We start from the raw sequence: 19,269 nt of genomic DNA on the forward strand, positions 1-19,269 counted from the left end.
CTTTACTCAAGCTATTCTACTCAGAAGGTTCCCCTCTTCTCACCTTCACTGCCCAAATATAAGCAGCTGCCATTCCTTCCATATCCCAAGTCTCCCCAGATTGTGGCAACCAGCTCTCCTCTGATCTTAAAGCAATGTTCGTTCTTTCCTGTAGAACCTACTATAATCAGCCTGGTAAACAGGATGCGACAGACACAGCAGACCGACTATTTATAACCGCAGTTTCTCAAGTGTAGTTATTTGGGTGCCTGCTTTATTCCAAGCTAATCTTACCCACAACAGATGCAAAATAAGTACTGATTTAATTTGTTAAACAAGCACAGCTGACCCCTGAACAACACAGGGGCTTCGGGGCCCTGACCCACCACGCAGCAAAAAAGCCACATATAACTTAGAATTGGCCCTCCATACCCAAGGTTCTACCCTCTCAGACTCAACCAGCCACGGACAGTGTAGTACTGTAGTGTATACTCTTGAAAAAAAATCCACATAGACCTGCACAGTTCAAACCCATGTTGTTCAAGTGTCAACTGTACCACAAAACTAAACATTTGGCTATGTGAAAGCAAAAAATGACTGAATCCATCATTCTCCCTCTACGACCTGTACTCCTTCACAATGATTATGATGGCATCCATCTGACCAGGTATATAAAAAACCTAGTTTCCTGGTGTTTATGGGGGATTTTTTTTAATGTTTTTTCAATCAATCTACTTCAAAGTTTTTGTCTTGTTTTTCAAGTTTCCTGTGAAAAGATAAAATGGATAAGCATAATGTAATGAACTAAATACTGTAAAGTACAGACTCTTTAATGGAACGTGTATCTCTGGCAACTACTTTATGCCAGGGAAGTAAGAAAATCATGAGGGGAACATATGCTAGTTCCCTGACTCTATCAGACCTACTGAAAGGTGCAACATCCAGACCGACTAACACCCAAACTAGTTTAGCCCAAAGTGAAGACGGCTACCAAATGAAGATACGTGAATAAAGGCACCACTGATAATACCTTTTGTTTTGTGACAGGCCCTTCCTCAGGAATGATGGCTACTTCATTTTAGGATGCTGAGCTCGCTCAGAACACAACATACATAATTCATTTCCTTTCCTAGTTACTATCAGTTTTCAAATCAAGGTACATTGAAACCAGTACAGACAGAATCAAAACTACTTTTCTTCCCTCCCTTCAACTTGAAGAATCACTAGTCTTAAAATGGCTCCCAAAATACGGGAGGAAGAGTAATTTGGTAGGGAAGGGAAGAGGAAGAAAAGAGGAGGGGGGACAAAAATCAAACTAAGTACATTACTGTGAACTTCTTCATCCAGTGCCTTAACTTTTCCTTTCTTCTTAATGAGCTGGATTTTGCAGGCATTTGCTTCCCAGTCTTTGTCATTACCTCCGTCAACTCCCACACCTGTATCATCAAGAGGCAGAAAAGCAAGATTTAGAAACTGGCTATTACTCAGATTATCATTGTTAAGGCAAAGCTTCTAAGTCAAAAATATATTTTTTCATCTAATTAATTCATTTATTTAACAATTCAACGTTTACTGAAAACCTGTTATAAAGAACCGTGACAACTTCTAGTCTATTGAGCAGACAGACAAGGAAAAAATAATTACAATACAGTGTGGTTTTAGATGACAGTAAAAGAACTACAGGTTGCAAATGCAGAACAGTGGAGAAACACAGATGACAGGCCTCCACCTCAGAAGCAGGATAAAGAGGAAATGTCAGGGAACCCCTCTCTCCAGAGTCTACTAACGTCCCCAAGGAATTTGTACAAAGTTACCCCAAGGTAATGGAATAGTGCTGAATAGTTTCAATTAGGGCAGTTATATGGCAAAAAAAGTTTAGAAACCTCTCTTTGTAAAGACTGGAGGAGAAAAACTGGAAATGACACCAGCTGTCTGAAGTTATAGCTACAGCAAAGCAAAAATGAAGAGGGCTTAAACAACACAAAGGTCATGAAGAGACAGGTGATGCTGAGAAGCAGAACTGCCTGCCTGTGGCGTGCGAAGGCAGGAGACGCCTGGGACACCTCCCAGGCTCAAAGGACTTGTTGAATGATTGTTGATAAAACAAACACAGAAAGAATACAGAGTGAAAGTCAGGTGAGAGCTGAAGTGTATTCAGCTCAATTATGAACATGCAAAGTTTATATCGTGGTTTATCCAGGCAGAAATTTCGAGGAGGCAGTTGGAAATACAGGTCTGCAGTACAGGAAACACATCTGGATTGTAAGCTGCCAACATACACGAGGCTGATGAAGTCAGAGCTCACCCGCAAAGATACAAAAGAAGAAAAGTAGGTCCAGGAAAGTATTTTGAAGAATATCAGTATAAGCAATATGTGGAAGAAAAGGAGCCCCCAAACCAGACAGAAAAGAAATAACCAGCGTGGTAGGAAGATGTACTGTCAGAGAAGCTAAGGAGAGACTTTAAGAACAAAGGAGATGAGGAGCTGACTTTCCATTGCTGAGGAAAGCCATGGAAAACAAATGCCCATTACATCCAGCAATGTTGAGTGTACAGAAAAAAGTTAACATAGCAAGCCCAAGGCCGCTATCCTTAGAAAGGCCTCCTTGCAAAGGTGACCTCTGGCTGGCACCTGTGAACCTAGATTTCAGGAGGGCTCCCACCACCCTAACTGATTAAGAATGGCTTACTGCACCTAAGCTGTTGGTGCAAACAAGGTAGCTTATGGTGAACATCTGCTTCCCTTCTAGGAGCCTAGGATTTTTGGTACATGTTAGGCAGAAGGCATCTATGGGACCAGCCCCCAATGACAATCTTGGGCACTGAGGTCTACTAATGACCTTTACCGGTACACAACATTTCACACGGTACCCAACTTGCTAAGGTAATTGGGAACATCCTGTGTGACTCCACGGGGAGAGAATTCTGAAGTGTATGCCTGGTTTCCTCCAGACTTCACCCCATGCAACTTTCCCCTTTGCTGATTTTGCTGTGTTTGGTGGTGTTGCAACAAATCATAGCCATGAGTACAACTATATGCTGAATCCTCCTAGGGAATCACTGAAACTGGGGGTGGTTTTGGTGAGCCCTGATATAATTAAGGGAAGGAGCTAGAATAGAACATAAAGTTGACAAAAAGTTATTTTTATTTATTTAAGATAGAAGAATCTGAGGGAAGTTCATTATGCCAGGAACATGGAATCCATGGAGAAAAAGAAATTTAAAGTTACAAGAAAGGAAAAAAAAACTTAGAGAGCAAGGCCTTCAAGAACTCTGGTCTATAATGAAAATGCCCCAGGAGACTTGTTTTTATAGTAACATTTTTACCAAAAGATACCCATAAGAAGCAATACTCCATATAAATGGTAATACTACTGAAATTACATGAACAAACCCTTTGAACATAATAAAAGATCCTTCGGATTTTAGATTTACTGAAAACAACAAAAGAATCTAGTAAAACAAACAAACAACCTTCCTATTTAGATTCAAGAATCATACAACACTCATAATATTTTTTTAGAGAAAATACCAGCAGAATCGTATCCTCTGTACTCCAGTCTCTGAAGGCCTTTGATTAGGGTCTCCAAGATCTCTCGTCTTGTGCGAGGAACATGGTAGTTTAAGTAAGCAAATATACCTGCAAATAAACAAATACTTAATAGAAAACTCTGACTAGAGAATCAAAATGGCACAATTATGACAAAATCCTCATTTGCATAGTTGTCTAAGATGTGCAAAAATGTGAAGCTAGAGTCCATCTTTAAAAAAGAAAGATATATTCACTTCAAATTGTTCAAAGGCAGTGAAACTTTTTCAAAGGAGAATTTCTCATGAGTATAAAAGACTGAAGCAAACACATCAAAATAAATGCTTAATTTTTTCAAAAAATCTTGTAAGACTGGTTATACCTTCCATCACTGACATTCTGTAAACTAAAATCTAATTTTTCAAAATTAACCAATCAACAAAATTTGGGGTTTATGTCCTATACACTGAGCATTCTCTTTAAAAGAAAACACTTTCTTAACTAAGTATTTTAAACAGCATATGGGCCCTCCAAAGCTATACAGATGGAATAACTTTTCTTACTTCCAATGACCATGCTATCAGTACATTCAGGGGTAAATAACTTATAAATATCAATGATGTGATGAATACTCACAATCTAAACAATTCAATCATAGAGAAAAATGGGATAAAAAAATATATAATCATCATAGGAGAAAATAGTTTCTTACTTTTCCACCAGATACTAGCAAAGGACAGATAACCATAACACATGTTAACAACTCTTGAGAACTCATAGAAAAGGAGCAATCATTTGGAAAAGCAAAACTATAAATAAAGGAACTTGTACAATGCAAACTGATTCAAAAAAGCAAAGAGGCAGTGGAACACAGGTAAAGAAAGTCCACATTTTAGGAACAGCAGCCATGGAAATTATCTGAAGTCTTTCTTCCATGATTGTGCTTTGGCCAGGGTGGAAATAGCTCAAACGTATAAAAACTGAAAATGAAAACATAAGGAAATGTAAATTAAAGTTGCTTATTAACGAAAGAACTTTCCTTTTTCTCAACTATCTTACACTATAATGCCATTGATTCTTAAGGGGCTTAATTCTGTCGGGGAGAACTCCAGAATGACCAGTTTTCATTTCTATTTGAAAAGGTATCTTTATTTCTATAAAGAGCTTGGTCTTATCGAAACATTTCAGCATACAAAAATATTACATTGTTAATATTCGACATATACCAATATGTACCAATATACTATGGTATGATGGTACAAAAAGCCATAACGTGTATGCTGATTACCATGATGAGTATGGTGCGATTTTTTCAAATAAACTACCACATCCTTAAATACAAAGAAAATCACATTTTAAAACTAAAATCCAAAACAACCTGAAACAACCGTTTGAACTTTCCCAAAACAAGACAGTACAAGGCCAAAGACTTATAGAAATCCTATATTCCATACATACTTAAAAAATTATGATTGTAAAGATTTTTAAAGTTACCATGTGTTGTACAAGCATGTCACTTTCACAGCACCACAACACTGCATGAGGTCTGGGGTTTTTGTTGTTACTGCTGTTCCTTTATAAAATATCTGTAATATGAACAACCTAAACCAATAACCCACTTATAAATCAAACTTTTATGTGTTCTACACTTCCCCCCATCATGGGTCACTGACCTTTGATAACAACGAAATGCACACAGAAACTATCAGTCCCAAACAAGTATTTTTATTAGCTCATGAACAGACAATATATAAAATATAAATATTTTCCCAAAATAAAACTTGAGTATAAATGTGCTAAAAGAACTCTGACTCTCAGCCAGTCTGCTCTCCAACACTGCGAAATAATCTGCTAGGTCATTAACTAATACAACGTATCACACTGTCAGAAATTCTTTGCAGGCTGAGGACTCTGGAAAGCCTTGAAGAGGAAGCCCAAATCCCAACAACGCAGCCACCCAGAAAAATTCACTACTAAATCATCTCTCCTATTTTTAATAATGTAATTCCTTTAAGTTTTTTTTTATTGAGGCAATATTGGTTTGAACATTATATAAATTTCATGTATACAACATTACATTTCTACTTCTGTATACCCTGCATTATCTGTTCTCTCTCTCTACGTTTTTTGTTTGTTTGGTTGGTTTCGTTCGCTCACTTAAAGATATGTTAATTCTAGTGGTAAAAGTAATACATTCAGAGAATTAAAGATTAAATATAATAATCAAATACCAATTTGTTAAACAATTTAAATGTTAATGACAAAAAGCAACTGTTTTTTAAGACAAGTTATAGACTCAACATATTTTTTTTTAATTCAGAGTGATGCAATATGAAATTTACTATTTTCAACACATGTAATTCAACAACAGCATTCAACTTTGATATTATATTCAAATTCAATCTCCCTGGTTCATATTGGCTCACTGCGTGAATCTTGAGATCCTGAGTACTATTTTATAGGGGAAGAGAGACTCTCTAAAGCAATATCCATCTCCATACAAACTTAAATTTTAATATTTGATAAACTAATAAAATTCACACTAAACAACTGTTAGCTCATGAAAAAAGTTTCTTGTGCGGAAGAAATCTTCCAAATTCTTTTAACTCATGTCCCCAAAGCTTTCCAGTATACCACCCTGCCTCAGTTTCTCCTTCTGCAAAATGAAGAAGTTAGACTGAGAAATGGTAAAACAGGTCTCACAACTAGTGTCAAGTTATTAATCGGTAGCAGCCCTAGAGAGCACCTGTGAAAAGGATTCAGTGGCCCCGTTGCCTACACAGGAAGGAAAGCCATGACTGATGAGCGACTTCTATTGCACGGGGAGTCATAGCACAAGGGCCAAGTATTTCCTCCCTCCAACCTACAAGGACAACTTCAGTCCCCGCCAGCTTGATGTCCTAGGATTTCTGAGGACTCTTCTTTGATTGCCACAGCACCATTCCTGGTGCATCTGGCACTTTTTAACGCCTCTACAGACAGCACATCTTATTTCTTTGTTACAGCATTTACCTGGTTTGTTCTACTAAATTAAAACTGGAAATCTGGTGAAGGGCCTTAGTATTTTCAGAGCATATTGTTAAGAATTAATAAAAGCAAATTAACATATATAAAACGAGGACATTTCCCTACGAAACCATACTACTGTCACACCTAAGGTAATGCTCTAGTATCACCTAATACAAGGTTCACATTCACATATAATAGGGACATTATTATCCAAAAAAAAGTCTTTTATGGCTGATTTGTTCATTCTAGAATATAATAAGGGATCACACCTCATATCTGACTGTTAAGACTCGCAGGTCTCTTTGAATTCAGAATGCTCTCCCCTGATGCCCTATTTCCCCCCAAGACACTGACTTACTAATAAGCCAGGGCCAATTTTCTGGCTGAACTTCTCACCTCTGGCCATGTCTAGTTGTTTCCACATAGTTTGGTCTAACCAGTTCCTCTTTTCCTTGCATATCCTGTAAACTGGAAGAGATCTAAAGGCCTGATTGAGTTCAGTTAAAAGTGGCAGACAAGAATTAGTCACAAGTACGTATGCATTTTACATCGTCTAGTGCGTCCCCATTAGTGATGCTAAGATTCATCACAGGTTTAAGGTAAAGACAATCAGATCGCTTAGCCTGATATTCTGAAAGCATCCTCAGAATACTTTCCAGGGCTTCAGATACTGACAGCATTGATTTTAAGACATTCATATTTTCTTTCTTTGTGATCCATAAAAAAAAAAATGGCACATTTCTCAATAAGTGGCATCTTAGGGTTTTTTTGTTTGTTTTTTTAATGGAGGCAATGGGGACTGAACCCAGGACCTCGTGCATGCCAAGCATGCACTCTGCCACCAAGCTACACCCACCCCCAAAGTGGCATCTCAGATTCAATGAAATACCACGTATCAATTCCAATTCAAAACCTGTCTTTTCCTTGAGAGGAAACACAACTATTGCTAATAATCATTACTGTCATATTTTTTTTTTTTTTGGTTCACTATTGAAACAAAGAAAAGGAGAAGAGGAGGAATAGAGGAGGAAGTAGGAGCAGTATTTCTCCTTTCATAACTGGGCAGGAACTAAAAGGAAGAAAAGGACGACACATGTAAAAAAATTTTCTAAGATCAAAGTAACAGAGCTGGGAGAAAGAAGAAGGGGGATTAACCTAAATTATCCCTGGTTAGGAAAACTAAATATGAGATTGAATCTGTCAATTTGACAGCACAGTTGTTGGAGATTATTGGGTTATCTGTAATCTTGAGGTAGCTGGGAAAATTTAATGGCAAATATCCTGTTAATCAGGCATGCAGGGCATGTTTACAGGGAGGAATTCATCATTCAACATTCTGAGTTTTGCTTATTAGAGTAGCCATCACTAGATTGATCCCTGTTTCAAGTCTTTGATCTATCTTATCAAAAACCTCGAAATAACCAGCTCTGCTTAAGGTAACCACAAAAGCCTTAACATCAACTCTCCACAGCTTTATCACACACAGTAGTTGTATGGAGCACACTTTGTACTTCCAAAGTGCAAATTTTCTTAATAATGGAACACATGTGGAATAAATATCTCCCTAACTGAAGCAGATGCTTCCATCTACAGCCATCATTCTCAGAAAATGGCAACTTAAATTCAACGACATAAAAGCACTTATGAGCACCCTACTTAACAAAATACTCAGATATGGCCTAGATCAGATTTGACACACCTGGTGGAAAGCAATCTGGTTGTAGGCAAAGACTGTTAGACCTTATTGAAATGAAAACTGAATGCAAATGAGCTGACTAATCAAATTATTAAAGTTTCTATCCCTGATTATATTTATGTCTTTATGAATAAGAAATTTTATTTTTTTTGAAATATAATTGACTTGCAACATTATGTTAGTTTCAAGAAATTCTGCTTTTAGCTATTTTTTTACTTGACAACTTCAATATTTTGAGACCCTAGACACTGGAACTTACCGAATTTATGAATATTTAATTTCCTTCTCTAAATTTTATACTTTCTGAATCAACATTTATCTACAATGCCACAAGTTTGATTTAAATTTTTTTCATATAATGCAAGTTACAAACTAATTAATCATCATTGTTAAAGATTCAAATTACACATAATCTATAGAATGAGTTGTGAAAAATCTCTTTCTCCACCCTCACATGGGAAGATAATCACTATTAATCCCACACACATTGTCTCAATCCTTCAATTATGAATTTTTCTACGTATATGATCTTACATGCATATTGTTTTAGAGGGGTTTTTTTTAAGACATGAATGTGATGATACTATATATGCTGTTCTGTACTTTTTTCTCTTAAGATATTGGAGATCTTTCTATGTCATTTACCCTTTTCTATTTAATGGCTGCATAATAATAATAGTCCATAATAGATTTCTCATATTTTACCTAATCATTTCCCAATTTATTGAGGTTTTTCTAACTCTTTGTAATTAAAAATAATTCTGCAATTTAACTTACACACATCAACTATATACCTGCCATAAAACACAGTCAATGATATAATTACAAAAGAACATGCTATAGGCAAGATTCCTTTAAAAGATGAAATATTATTTGAGGTAACATTTTCTACAATCCTAAAAACACAAAGAAAAACTTACATGAAGTGACACATGAGAAATTTCAATTATTTGTGTGTTTTTTAATTGTTTAAAATTTTTTTTCCTGTTTACAAAATGCTGCTTCAAGAGTCCCCTACTTTGTTGTAAACACATGTTGCCACGGGAAGGAGCTAAAACACACTTCTACCTTGCATTTTTAACATTCTGGAACTCAAAGCACTGTTTACACCCTGACATCTCTAATTATACACTCCCTCACAGTCTACCTATGGCATCATCTTTCCTGAAAAAATGCTTGCACTTCCTGCTCACAAATCTCTCAACATTCCACCTTCCCCATCTCTTTCTGATCAATCACACCAGACCACAATTTTTCATCATCCTGCCAAGGCAGCCCCTCTGGGCTCATTATGCTCTCACTCCTGCACCCCTGAGCACCTCTACAGTGAAGTCCATCCATTTCAGGTCCACTTTCATAGGGGCCTCCCAAATGTTGACCAATCCTGCTAATTCACTGCTTGTCTAACTTTCAAACTTCCCCCAGGTATTATTCTAAAGCCTAGAATCTAGACTACTCTCAAATCCCCAATTTTCTTTTCCAGCTTCTTTCTCATGTTTGGTAGATTCTTACCTTATAGACCTGAAGACTTCGTCTTCATCTTAACACTATAATACCCTTTGTAACCTCTTATCCTTCCTTAGAGACTGAAAACAAAGCATACTATTCCTTGAACCAGCCTCTCCTACTTGTAACTCGGTAAGTGATTCCTCCACTTTGCAAATACAAGACTTTTTGTTAACATCAAAATATTCTGAGAACCCTACACAACAGTGGGTTGAATTTTTATTATCCAATGATATAAATCAACTTTTGGTCAATTTAGAGACAATGCTTAAGTGTATGTATGACTTAACCAGTATTAATTTTACAGTCAGGAACTCAACTTCTCAACTCTATTAGGGACCTCAGTTTCACAAAACTCTCTCTTCTGTTGGTATACCTGCTCTCCTCCTCAACACAACCTCAAATCCTTCTGCCTTCAATATAATGCAACTTCTCTAATAATTTCTTTATAGCCAAATGCAACTAACTTCTCTCTGCAGTGTTAAACATGAATGACCTTTTTCTTGCAGACTCTGTCCAAAGCAATGTACCACTCCAGAACTCTTCTACCTCTCACCACTGTTCTTTGGCCTCTTTTCCTGGCACTTCTATTTCGTCTTTCAAACCCACTAGTAGTAGTTCTCAATTTGTTTCGGACTCCATTCATTGTTGAGTGAAACGTGCCATCAGTGGTACCTCTCATGATGCACTAGTTCTCTACCAGCTGGCATCATTCCTCAGAGTAAGAGTCCTACCCTATCATCCAGGACGTTCCTGGCCTAACTTGTCTCTGAACTTCTATTCATTCCACTTGTCTACAACGTGGAAGTGAACAAGGACTGTGAATTACCACCCACACCTGTTGCACATGTAGTCACTGTTTCCTCCAACCAGACAGCAATTCCTTGAAGGCAATTCCCTTGTTTTAGTCATCTCTCCAAATGGGCAGAATGCCAAATACAAAGCGATCACTTTAAATATCTTCTAACACTTTCTAGGTACCTAAAACGTACAGTCAAAAATTTGCATACCACAGAAAGAGAACACTATATTGGAGAACGCTAAGTAGGGATGAAGTGAAAGAAAGTCTCCATCATTAAAGGTTTAAGAAATACTGGGTTAAACAAAGTTAACAGGTTTATTTGTAGAACTTCTTAAAACCTTTAATCTTGCCAATTACAAATCTTCAAAAGCAGAATTTCCTAAACTTATGTGTTACAAAACTCTTTCCTACCTTCTACTACTCATTACCAGGACCTATTAACTTTCCCCTTTCCAGGGAACGCAACTGAGGAAATACTCATTAAGCAATTAATTATTTTCTTTCACAACTACTTTATACCCAGTATGATTTCTAAGGATATGTTAATAGTACTAGTTTTATGACTAATCTGAGCAGCCAGTCTCAGCATTCCTCAACTTGCCCCAAAGCCATTAGACAACAGAATTACCAAAAAAAAAAAAAAAAAAAAAAAGTGAAGGATTCACTTCAGAATATTTTTAAATTGAAGCTCTCTTACTGCTTTTAAATATGACCTCATTTACAAAAATGTCACTTATATACACCATCAGAACCAGAAGGGTACAACCCCACATTTATTAAAAAAAAACAGCAAAATCTGTTAAAAGCTGTGGGTAGCTTAAGTGAATTGACGCTCTCTCACCAAAGCCAAAGGTAAAACAAATTTAAAAGGACAAAGTGTATCCCAAAGAACCAAGCATAAGAGGAAGACAAAATAAACCTAGAAAACAGACACACTATTTTTCTCTGGGAGATTCAGAACACTTATTATTATTAGCACATAAGAAGTTCTAAGATGTCCTGCAATTAAAAAAAAAAGCCAGCTCAACATCGTTTAATCTGTTGCTTCTAAATTTATTTGATCATAAAATCTTTTTTTTCCTCAATAACACTAACATCCATCCCAAAACAACCTGATAAATATTACAACACTTTTATCAGTATTTCTGATTAGAAAAAAGCATGTCAGAAAGAATCGTTAGCCCTCATTCTTCCGTTTCAGCATTCTGCAATGTTGAAATGAAATAATCATTTAGAAAAACTTGAACAAACAGCAGGTAATCAGAAGGTAAATTCTGCCATTTAATCTCATTCCCACCCAATTTATCTGCCTAGAATTTTTATTTCAGTAATTAAGATATGGGAGGAAAATAAAGACAAACTCGTCTTCTTAACAGTTAACTTTCACAACTTACATTAAAGAGGAGATAAATTCTGGACCCTATTCCTGAAATCATGTAAAACTCTGGTCTGGGTTGAAAGCAGGATGTTAGAAATGCCTCAAATACTAATTCCTTTTTATTGCTTATCACCTGTCTGTTACCTCAGCAGTAAAACCCTGTGGAATGGGGATGTTGACTCTGAAAACTCCCAACACCTAATCTCCACCCTAAAAGCCTCACCCTTATTCAAACCTTTTCTAAACCAGATCCGATTTTATCTTTACACCACTGTACTCTTACTTCCTTTTCTCCTGTAACAAGATGAAGAAATGACCTGCAACCAGAAAGCCAGGTAGTGGCTTGACTAGGCGCAGACCTCATCACTCAGGAACAGTTAATTACCAAAGGAAGCACACTGGGGATTAACCAGGTTGCAAATTCATTATTTCACAGCTCCGAACTAAATTATGTGTTTTGCAAAACCACTCTACTACCTAGACATAGCAAAACTATAAATGATTCTAAAGTCAGCTCTACATTAATAATTTCAGCAAGCTATTTATAGCTTTCTGTTTTTGAGCGTTTTTTTTTAATCTACTCTAAATTTAAACCTGCTCCTCATTGCAGAAGCTGAAATTAGCATAAAGTTAAATACAGGAAAAATATACACTAATGAGTATAAGCTACTTCCTGCTAAATTCCTCTAGCAAAAGGCTACAAAGAATAAGTTACCCAGATAGCTTCAATTTTATTACAATCATACTTCCCTTAAAAAAGTGTTCTTTCTTCCAGGGGTAAGGTCAGTTGTAAATTTCAGTAAGAAAGGTAAGAATTCAATTCTTTTTACTGACAATAGCCAAGTTAATACCAATTTCAGAGCATAGCGGTCATTTCATATATAATTCTGACAATTCCTTTTAACTCGTGCTTTTAGGTAATATTAAAAGGACTAAGTCTCAAAACACGGAATAAAAGGGCCTAACTTTCTGTTGTAACTGTTCCAGGTAAAACACATTAAATGTAGACCAATGTTTCATAGGTAAGTGTTTTAAATGGATGCACACGCAAGTAATAAATGACGTAAGATCTATCTCCACGGTCACTTCCGGGCCGATTCACCAAGGTATTGATTAGCAACGGTTTCTGTTGAGACAGGGGTGGCAGAAAGTAAGATCATGTGTAATGTCATTGTCGTAGCTCTAGCTATGTTTCTATCTTCTACTGGGTCTGCCCGAAATAAAGTTAACTAAAAATAAATATTTTTAAAAAGATAAATCCTAGAAAAATGCAAGATAAATTCAAGAGACCTCACCTGATGTGCCACAGGTTGCCTCACTCACCTGGTAGACTCCTGAAGTCACTCCCCTCCACATCTTAGTTCCCTCGGCCCTCGCTCCTTTCCCAATGCAGGTATTTCTCTTCCCTCCTGGATCCCTTCTTCGCGCAAATCCCCCTTCGGCCCCCAGGTCTCCCCTAGGACCAGCCCTCTTCTCAGGTGCCCTCCTAGGGTCTCCCACCCTCTCCCCTCCAGCTCTCAGGCCGGCCCCCGCCCCCAGCACCCGCAGCCGCCGCCGGACACCCCCCGCCCAATACCCAGACTCCGCACCCTCCACACTCCGGCTCCCGCCGGCGCCACCGGCCTCAGCGGCGCGCGCACCGCACCCCAGCACCGCCGCGCAACACGCCCCCCGCCCGCAGCCCCCTTACCGCACATGATGCAGGAGGCACGGTAGGCAGGGCGCGCGGGGAGTGGCTGGTGAGTTCGGGAGCGCACACAGAGCGTGTGGGGCGATCCGCGGGCTTCGGGGCCAAGGGGCAGCCGACACGACTCCCTGGGGGATGCGACGGCCGAGGCAACGACAGTGGTCTCGGCCTCCCGGGCTTGCCAGCAATTGCCGCCGGGCCCCGCCCCCCAGCGCGCAGCGCGCCGCCGCCGCCGCCGCCGCCCGCAGGCCCCATTGGGCCGAGTCCGCGCCGCTCACCGCGCAGATCCCGCCTCCCCGCACCGCCCCGCCCCGCCCCGCCCCCGAGCCCACGCAGGCGCTGGCCTGCTGGCAGCGGAGACGTGGCACCGGCTCGCGGCCGCATCCGCCTGAGGATCCTGGAGCCGCCCGGCCCCTGGGCGAGCAGCGGGAGGCGCTGCGCTGTGGGGCAGAACGAACTCAGTGGCTGGCAGGCAACCACGGACAGATTAGGACAGAGGATGGAATTGTTAGCAGAGCAAATAGCGTTGGGGCGCGCGCCTAGTGTAATCAAAGGCCTCAAGCTCTGGCATCCCACCAGGCGGGGAAAGAGGAGGAAGAAAGTAGGAGGCCTGATCCTGGGGGGCAAACAGACAAGCCAGGGTGGAAGGGGACATGAGGTTGAAGGAAAATTGCAAAAAATTGCGTGAGGTGAGGGGTGTGAGGTACCATTAAGGTTCTGCCAGTCTTTCTGGTAACAGTTCCCGACTTAAGCTCTAAGTAATATGCTTGGCCTCTAAAGCCCTCCGCTCCCCTTTCCTACCTTCATCCGTTGCCTCCATAACCCCCCCCCCCTTTTTTTTTGCAGAGGGGGAGGGGGTCGAATGTAAGGCTCTACTATCCTACACTTCGCGCCTGGGCTCAGGAAAACTCTGCTGGCCCAGACTTCTGATGGCCCACGGGAGAGGACTGTAGGAATTGCCTAGATTTGACAGACTTAGTTTGACTCATGAACGATTAATTCCATGAATTAATGCACCATTCCTGCCAAGAGAGACTTAATCAGAGAGACGATGTTTCTGAGAATTTATTATCTGAGCATTGGCTTTAAGACGATTTAAATGCGATCTTTAATCAAATGTAGATGGTTATCATAACTCTGTTAATGGTCCAAGAGTAGAATTAAATAAAAACCTGCATGACTTACAGAACATTGCATAGACTCCTACCCTAGAAGTCTGGTTTTACCTCACTTCTCTCTTACTACCCCACGTTTTACACTCCAACAACATTGAGCAGGTAGATTCCCAAACGGGCCAACATTCTCTAGTCTTTTGCACTTATTGGTTACTCTTCGGGGAATTCCCCACCCCGTCTTTTCTTAAATACTACCTCTTGGGGAAAACCCTTTATGTCTCCCCCCTTGTTCATTGACCTCTTATTCTTTGAGCTGCTCCCTTTAAAGCAATATGCTTCGATATTTTATGATCTTCTTTGTATATATCCCTGTAAGGCTAAGTTTTGGAGAAAAAAAGTCTTCACATACCTAACACCTCGTATAAACCCTAGCACAAAGTGAGGTATCAGTCTTCGAATGAGTGAAAAAAGCCATATGTTCTTAGCAGAACTGACTTTCTATGGCTGGTTATCTGATCAAGTGAGCAAAGGGCTTTTCAGTTTTTCTTAGAGAGGAACAAAAATGCCTTTTTATCACTGTTCTCAAAGAAAAGCCAGAAAATGTGACATTTAACTAATGAAAGTATTTTTCACCTGAAAACCTTATAATATTTAAAGCCCTTAAAAGTTCCTCAATCACCCAGGGCACTGTTAAAAAAAAAAAAAACATGGACAACACATTTCTTAATTCAAGAAGCAGAGATTCTGTGTATGTACATCTTAGCCTCAGAACCCTCATCTAAGAGGTTCTGCTAGGACTTTAGTGATATTACCAAGGAGTGAAGGTATTATTGCAAAGTTTGAAGAGGGTCGGGGTGCAAATAGCTCAGTGGTAGAATGTATGCTTAGTATGCATGAGGTCTTGGGTTCTATTCCCAGTACTTTCATTAAAAATAAATAAAATAAATAAGTCAGTAAAAACCTAATTACTTCCCCCTCAGAAAAACAAAGTTTGAACAATACCTTTGTGCACTGCTAGAAAACCTGTTGATGCCACAAGGAAAATGCAGCAGTACCACCAGAGCTCTCAAACTCAAACTACAATAATCTACTGACCCCTTCTTTCCTCTTCTGCTTGCTACTTCATCGTGACTATCGATTTGTCTTGTCCATCTCCATTCTACAGCTATTTTGAAAGGTGCTTATGTACCAGTTGTAAGGAAGAAACTTTGAAGGCCAATATTTTCCCAGCCCAAACTTAAATAACCTCACCAACCCACTGCAACAAAGAGCCCTCTGTAACCATGTGCCAGTCAAGACACTCATACAGAGGAACTTTGTGACCTCATCTAGATGGAGCTTTGCCTTAGCTGGACCTTTGGGAATAAGGGCTGCAAAAGAAGAAAATAAATGATCTGTGAAGGAAAGGGGACATCTGGGTCTAATTCAAACATCTGAGGAAATAGAAGAGATTTTGTCTCCTGAACAAAAGTTCTGAACTAACTAAAAAAAAAAGATGGTAATGAAGGTCGTAAGGGGTGTCATTCATTGTCTTTTTATGTAAGTCCATTTCCCTGTTCACTAGGTTAGTCCTGCCAAATCTGATGGCTCTCAGCCTTCTTCTTGCCATGCAGCCAGATGGGCTGAAGACCACCAGGCCTTCCTGTTGCCATTTCTAAAGAAATGAAGAACCATACATGAAATAGCTTTAAAAGACTTTTAAATGTCCTCATGTTTGTGATTTTTGTTATCCCTTATCTGAATTCTAGTAGCAATAAAATTATTAAAGTTACAAAGGCCTGGGGTGGGGAGGATGTAGCTCAAGTGGTAGAGTACTTGCTTAGCATGCACAAGGTCCTGGGTTCAATTCCCAGTAACTCCTCTATAAATAAATAAATAAACAAATAAACCTAATTACCTCCCTCCCCCCAAAAATCTCAAAATAAATTTTAAAAAATAATTAAAAATTAAAATAATAATAGTAACATTTTTTAAAAGTTTAAAAGGCCTGGGTACCAACTTCCAGCTATAAAATAAGTATCAGGGATATAATGTACAGGATGGTGACTATAGTTAATGGTACTGTACTGTATATTTGAAAGTTGCTAAGAGAGTAGATCTTAAAAGTTCTCATCACAAGACAAAACTTTTGTAACTAAGGTGATGGATGTTAACTAGACATTGGAGTGGTCATTTTGCAATATATACATATATCAGATCATGTGGTACCCCTAAAACGAATATAATGTTATATGTCAATTATATCTCAATATATAAAATGGCCTGTGCATTTCAAGAATATGGGAAGTAGGGGCACTTATATCCCACTTTTTAGGGAGTTATGTGCAGAGGTGTATGTACCTCAGTGGACAGAAGATGGTGGCAAGTATCAAAGGAAAAAGAAGCAGGTTGAGCCACGAAGGCTTCTGAGAAACACTGAACACAAGAACAGAAGTCAGCAGTCAGGGCCTCAGAAAGACCCCTTAAGTGAACCGTTTTGGTTCCATCACTACACCTTCACAGCAGAAGGATCTTTCAAAAACACAATTCAGATCCTGTTTTCCCCCACTTCCGATTCGGAGGGTACCCTTCACCTGCAGGATTAAGTCCAGACTCCGATGCACACACACATGGTTATTCAGGATCTCACTCCTGCCAGTTTTATCAGTATCATCTCCCACCACTCTATTCAAGCATCTTACGGTCTAGCTATAATTAACCTATTGCCAGTTTCCTAAAGAAGAATACTATCTTAAACTTTGCATCTTTGCATTTGCCCGTTTTTGAAAGGAAGCATTAAGAAGGGAACCAAATGTTTAATAGTTAGGGCTTGACTAGAGAGGACTAGTCACTCACAAAATAGGATGATAGGGAACTAGAAGTTCCCTTGTCCAAAGTTACCTCCACTCCTTCCCTAACACATTGCTTAAACTCCACCTGTACATTTATACTTAATGCAGAACACTTCCCCCTCACCAAAGAGATCTACCTTACATCAGTATAATCTACTAACACTTCAGAGTAAAACTATGGGATTACTTTTCATTTGGATACCAGGTGTGAAAAAGTCACTGAGGAAACCCAAGTTTTGATGGGGATAAAGTAAAGATAATTCTGAATTTAGAAGGAAGGCAGACCCGGACAGATTACCTTGGTTGATGACACTGGCCAAGAAAGGGACAATATAAGGGCATGTGGAATTGAGTATGCTAATGCCAGAGAAAGGAGGCCAAGACATGGAAGAAGGAATGAGAAATAGGTTGGTGATGAAGGTAATACCCACTGAGATGGTTAATTATTTTATGTGTCAACTTGACTACACGAATTCTCAGATATTTGGTCAAATATTATATTCTGGATGTTTCTGTGAGGGTGCTTTTGGATAAGATTAACATTTAAATCAGTGGACTTTGAGTAGAGTGGACATTATGAAGTGGACATTGCCCTCCATAATGTGTGAGCAGAGGGGAGGGTATAGCTCAGTGGTAAAGTGCATGCTTAGCATGCACAGGGTCCTGGGTTCAATTCCCAGTACCTCCATTTAAAAAAAATAAATAAACCTGATTACCTTCCCCCTCCACCAAAAAGAAAGAAAAAGAAAGCAACGTAATATGGGTGGGCCTCATCCAGTCAGCTAAAAGCCTGGATAGAACAGAAGACTGACCTCCCCAGAGCTAGAAGGAATTCCTCAGCAGAACTGGATTTGGGCTGCAGTGTCAGCTCTTCCCTGTCTCCACCGACAGCCCATCCTGCAGATTTTGGAATTGCTAGCCTCCATGATTGCATGAGCCAATTCCTTAAAATCTCTCTCTCTATATATATGTATTTTCTAGTAGTTCTGTTTCTCTAGAGAACCCTAACACATCAACCTAAGGTTGATCTTCTTGGTTTCCTCAATGTGGAATATATGCATTTATTGTAAACTTTTAGAGAATAGTGCTTTCAGTGACAAATAATAGAAATCCGCTCAAACTATCTGAAGATGGGGATTTATTAGCTAATGTAATTGGAAAGGACAGAGATACGAACAGCTTCAGATACTTCTATACCCAGGGACACAAATGGTGTTGTCAGAACTCTCTTTGATTCTCTTTCTGACCCCTTGGACAGGGAAATGAACCTCAGACAGCTCTGGAATCACATCTTTATAGCTTGCAGTTCAAGCGGAGAGAGGCTATTCCTCCATCCTCACTTTTTATACTCTAAGAAAGGATTCTGATGGATCTAATGTGAGTCATAAGCCCCACTTCTGTAGCAAAGAGTGTAACACACTGTGCTTGGACGGTTCCACCAGAGCCACAGAGTCAGGAAGAGGTAGTAGTTTTTCAAAGGAGAGGGGAAGGTGTCGCTAACAGAAGAAAGAAAGAATAGCAAGAAGACACAAACAGAAGATGTCCACTACATCAAGTGAACATGGCCTTGTCTGCCCCATGAAGAAACCTCAGACTTGAGAACCATGGGTGCTGACTCCAGCTTGAATGAATACATTCCCCAATACTCCTCTCCAGGGTGGCTGCAAATTTCCTCAGTAGGCAGAGTATTCTAGCTCTGCTAGAAAGAAACTCATTCTATTGCCAAGAAATTGTCAA

At 39.3% G+C, this 19,269-nt stretch overlaps 1 protein-coding gene across 3 annotated transcripts in view; it reads right to left on the minus strand.

The window, feature by feature from the left end:
• Nucleotides 1–13,801, minus strand: part of GFPT1 (glutamine--fructose-6-phosphate transaminase 1) — a 51,785-nt gene extending 37,984 nt beyond the window's left edge. For 2 of the 3 annotated variants that reach the window (XM_074341265.1, XM_074341264.1), the window contains exons 1-3: nt 13,590–13,801; nt 3,512–3,619; nt 1,308–1,415 (exon numbers count right to left, since the gene is read on the minus strand). In XM_074341265.1, the coding sequence (XP_074197366.1) occupies nt 1,308–1,415; nt 3,512–3,619; nt 13,590–13,596 (223 nt within the window). In that variant the 5' untranslated portion in view covers nt 13,597–13,801. Of the gene's footprint in view, nt 1–1,302; nt 1,416–3,511; nt 3,620–13,589 lie in introns of those variants that run through there. The other variant, XM_074341266.1, reaches the window with a different exon arrangement.
• Nucleotides 13,802–19,269: the final 5,468 nt, after the last annotated feature.

This window comes from Camelus bactrianus, chromosome 15 (genome assembly GCF_048773025.1).
Source record: "Camelus bactrianus isolate YW-2024 breed Bactrian camel chromosome 15, ASM4877302v1, whole genome shotgun sequence".
Classification (NCBI taxonomy): domain Eukaryota; kingdom Metazoa; phylum Chordata; class Mammalia; order Artiodactyla; family Camelidae; genus Camelus; species Camelus bactrianus.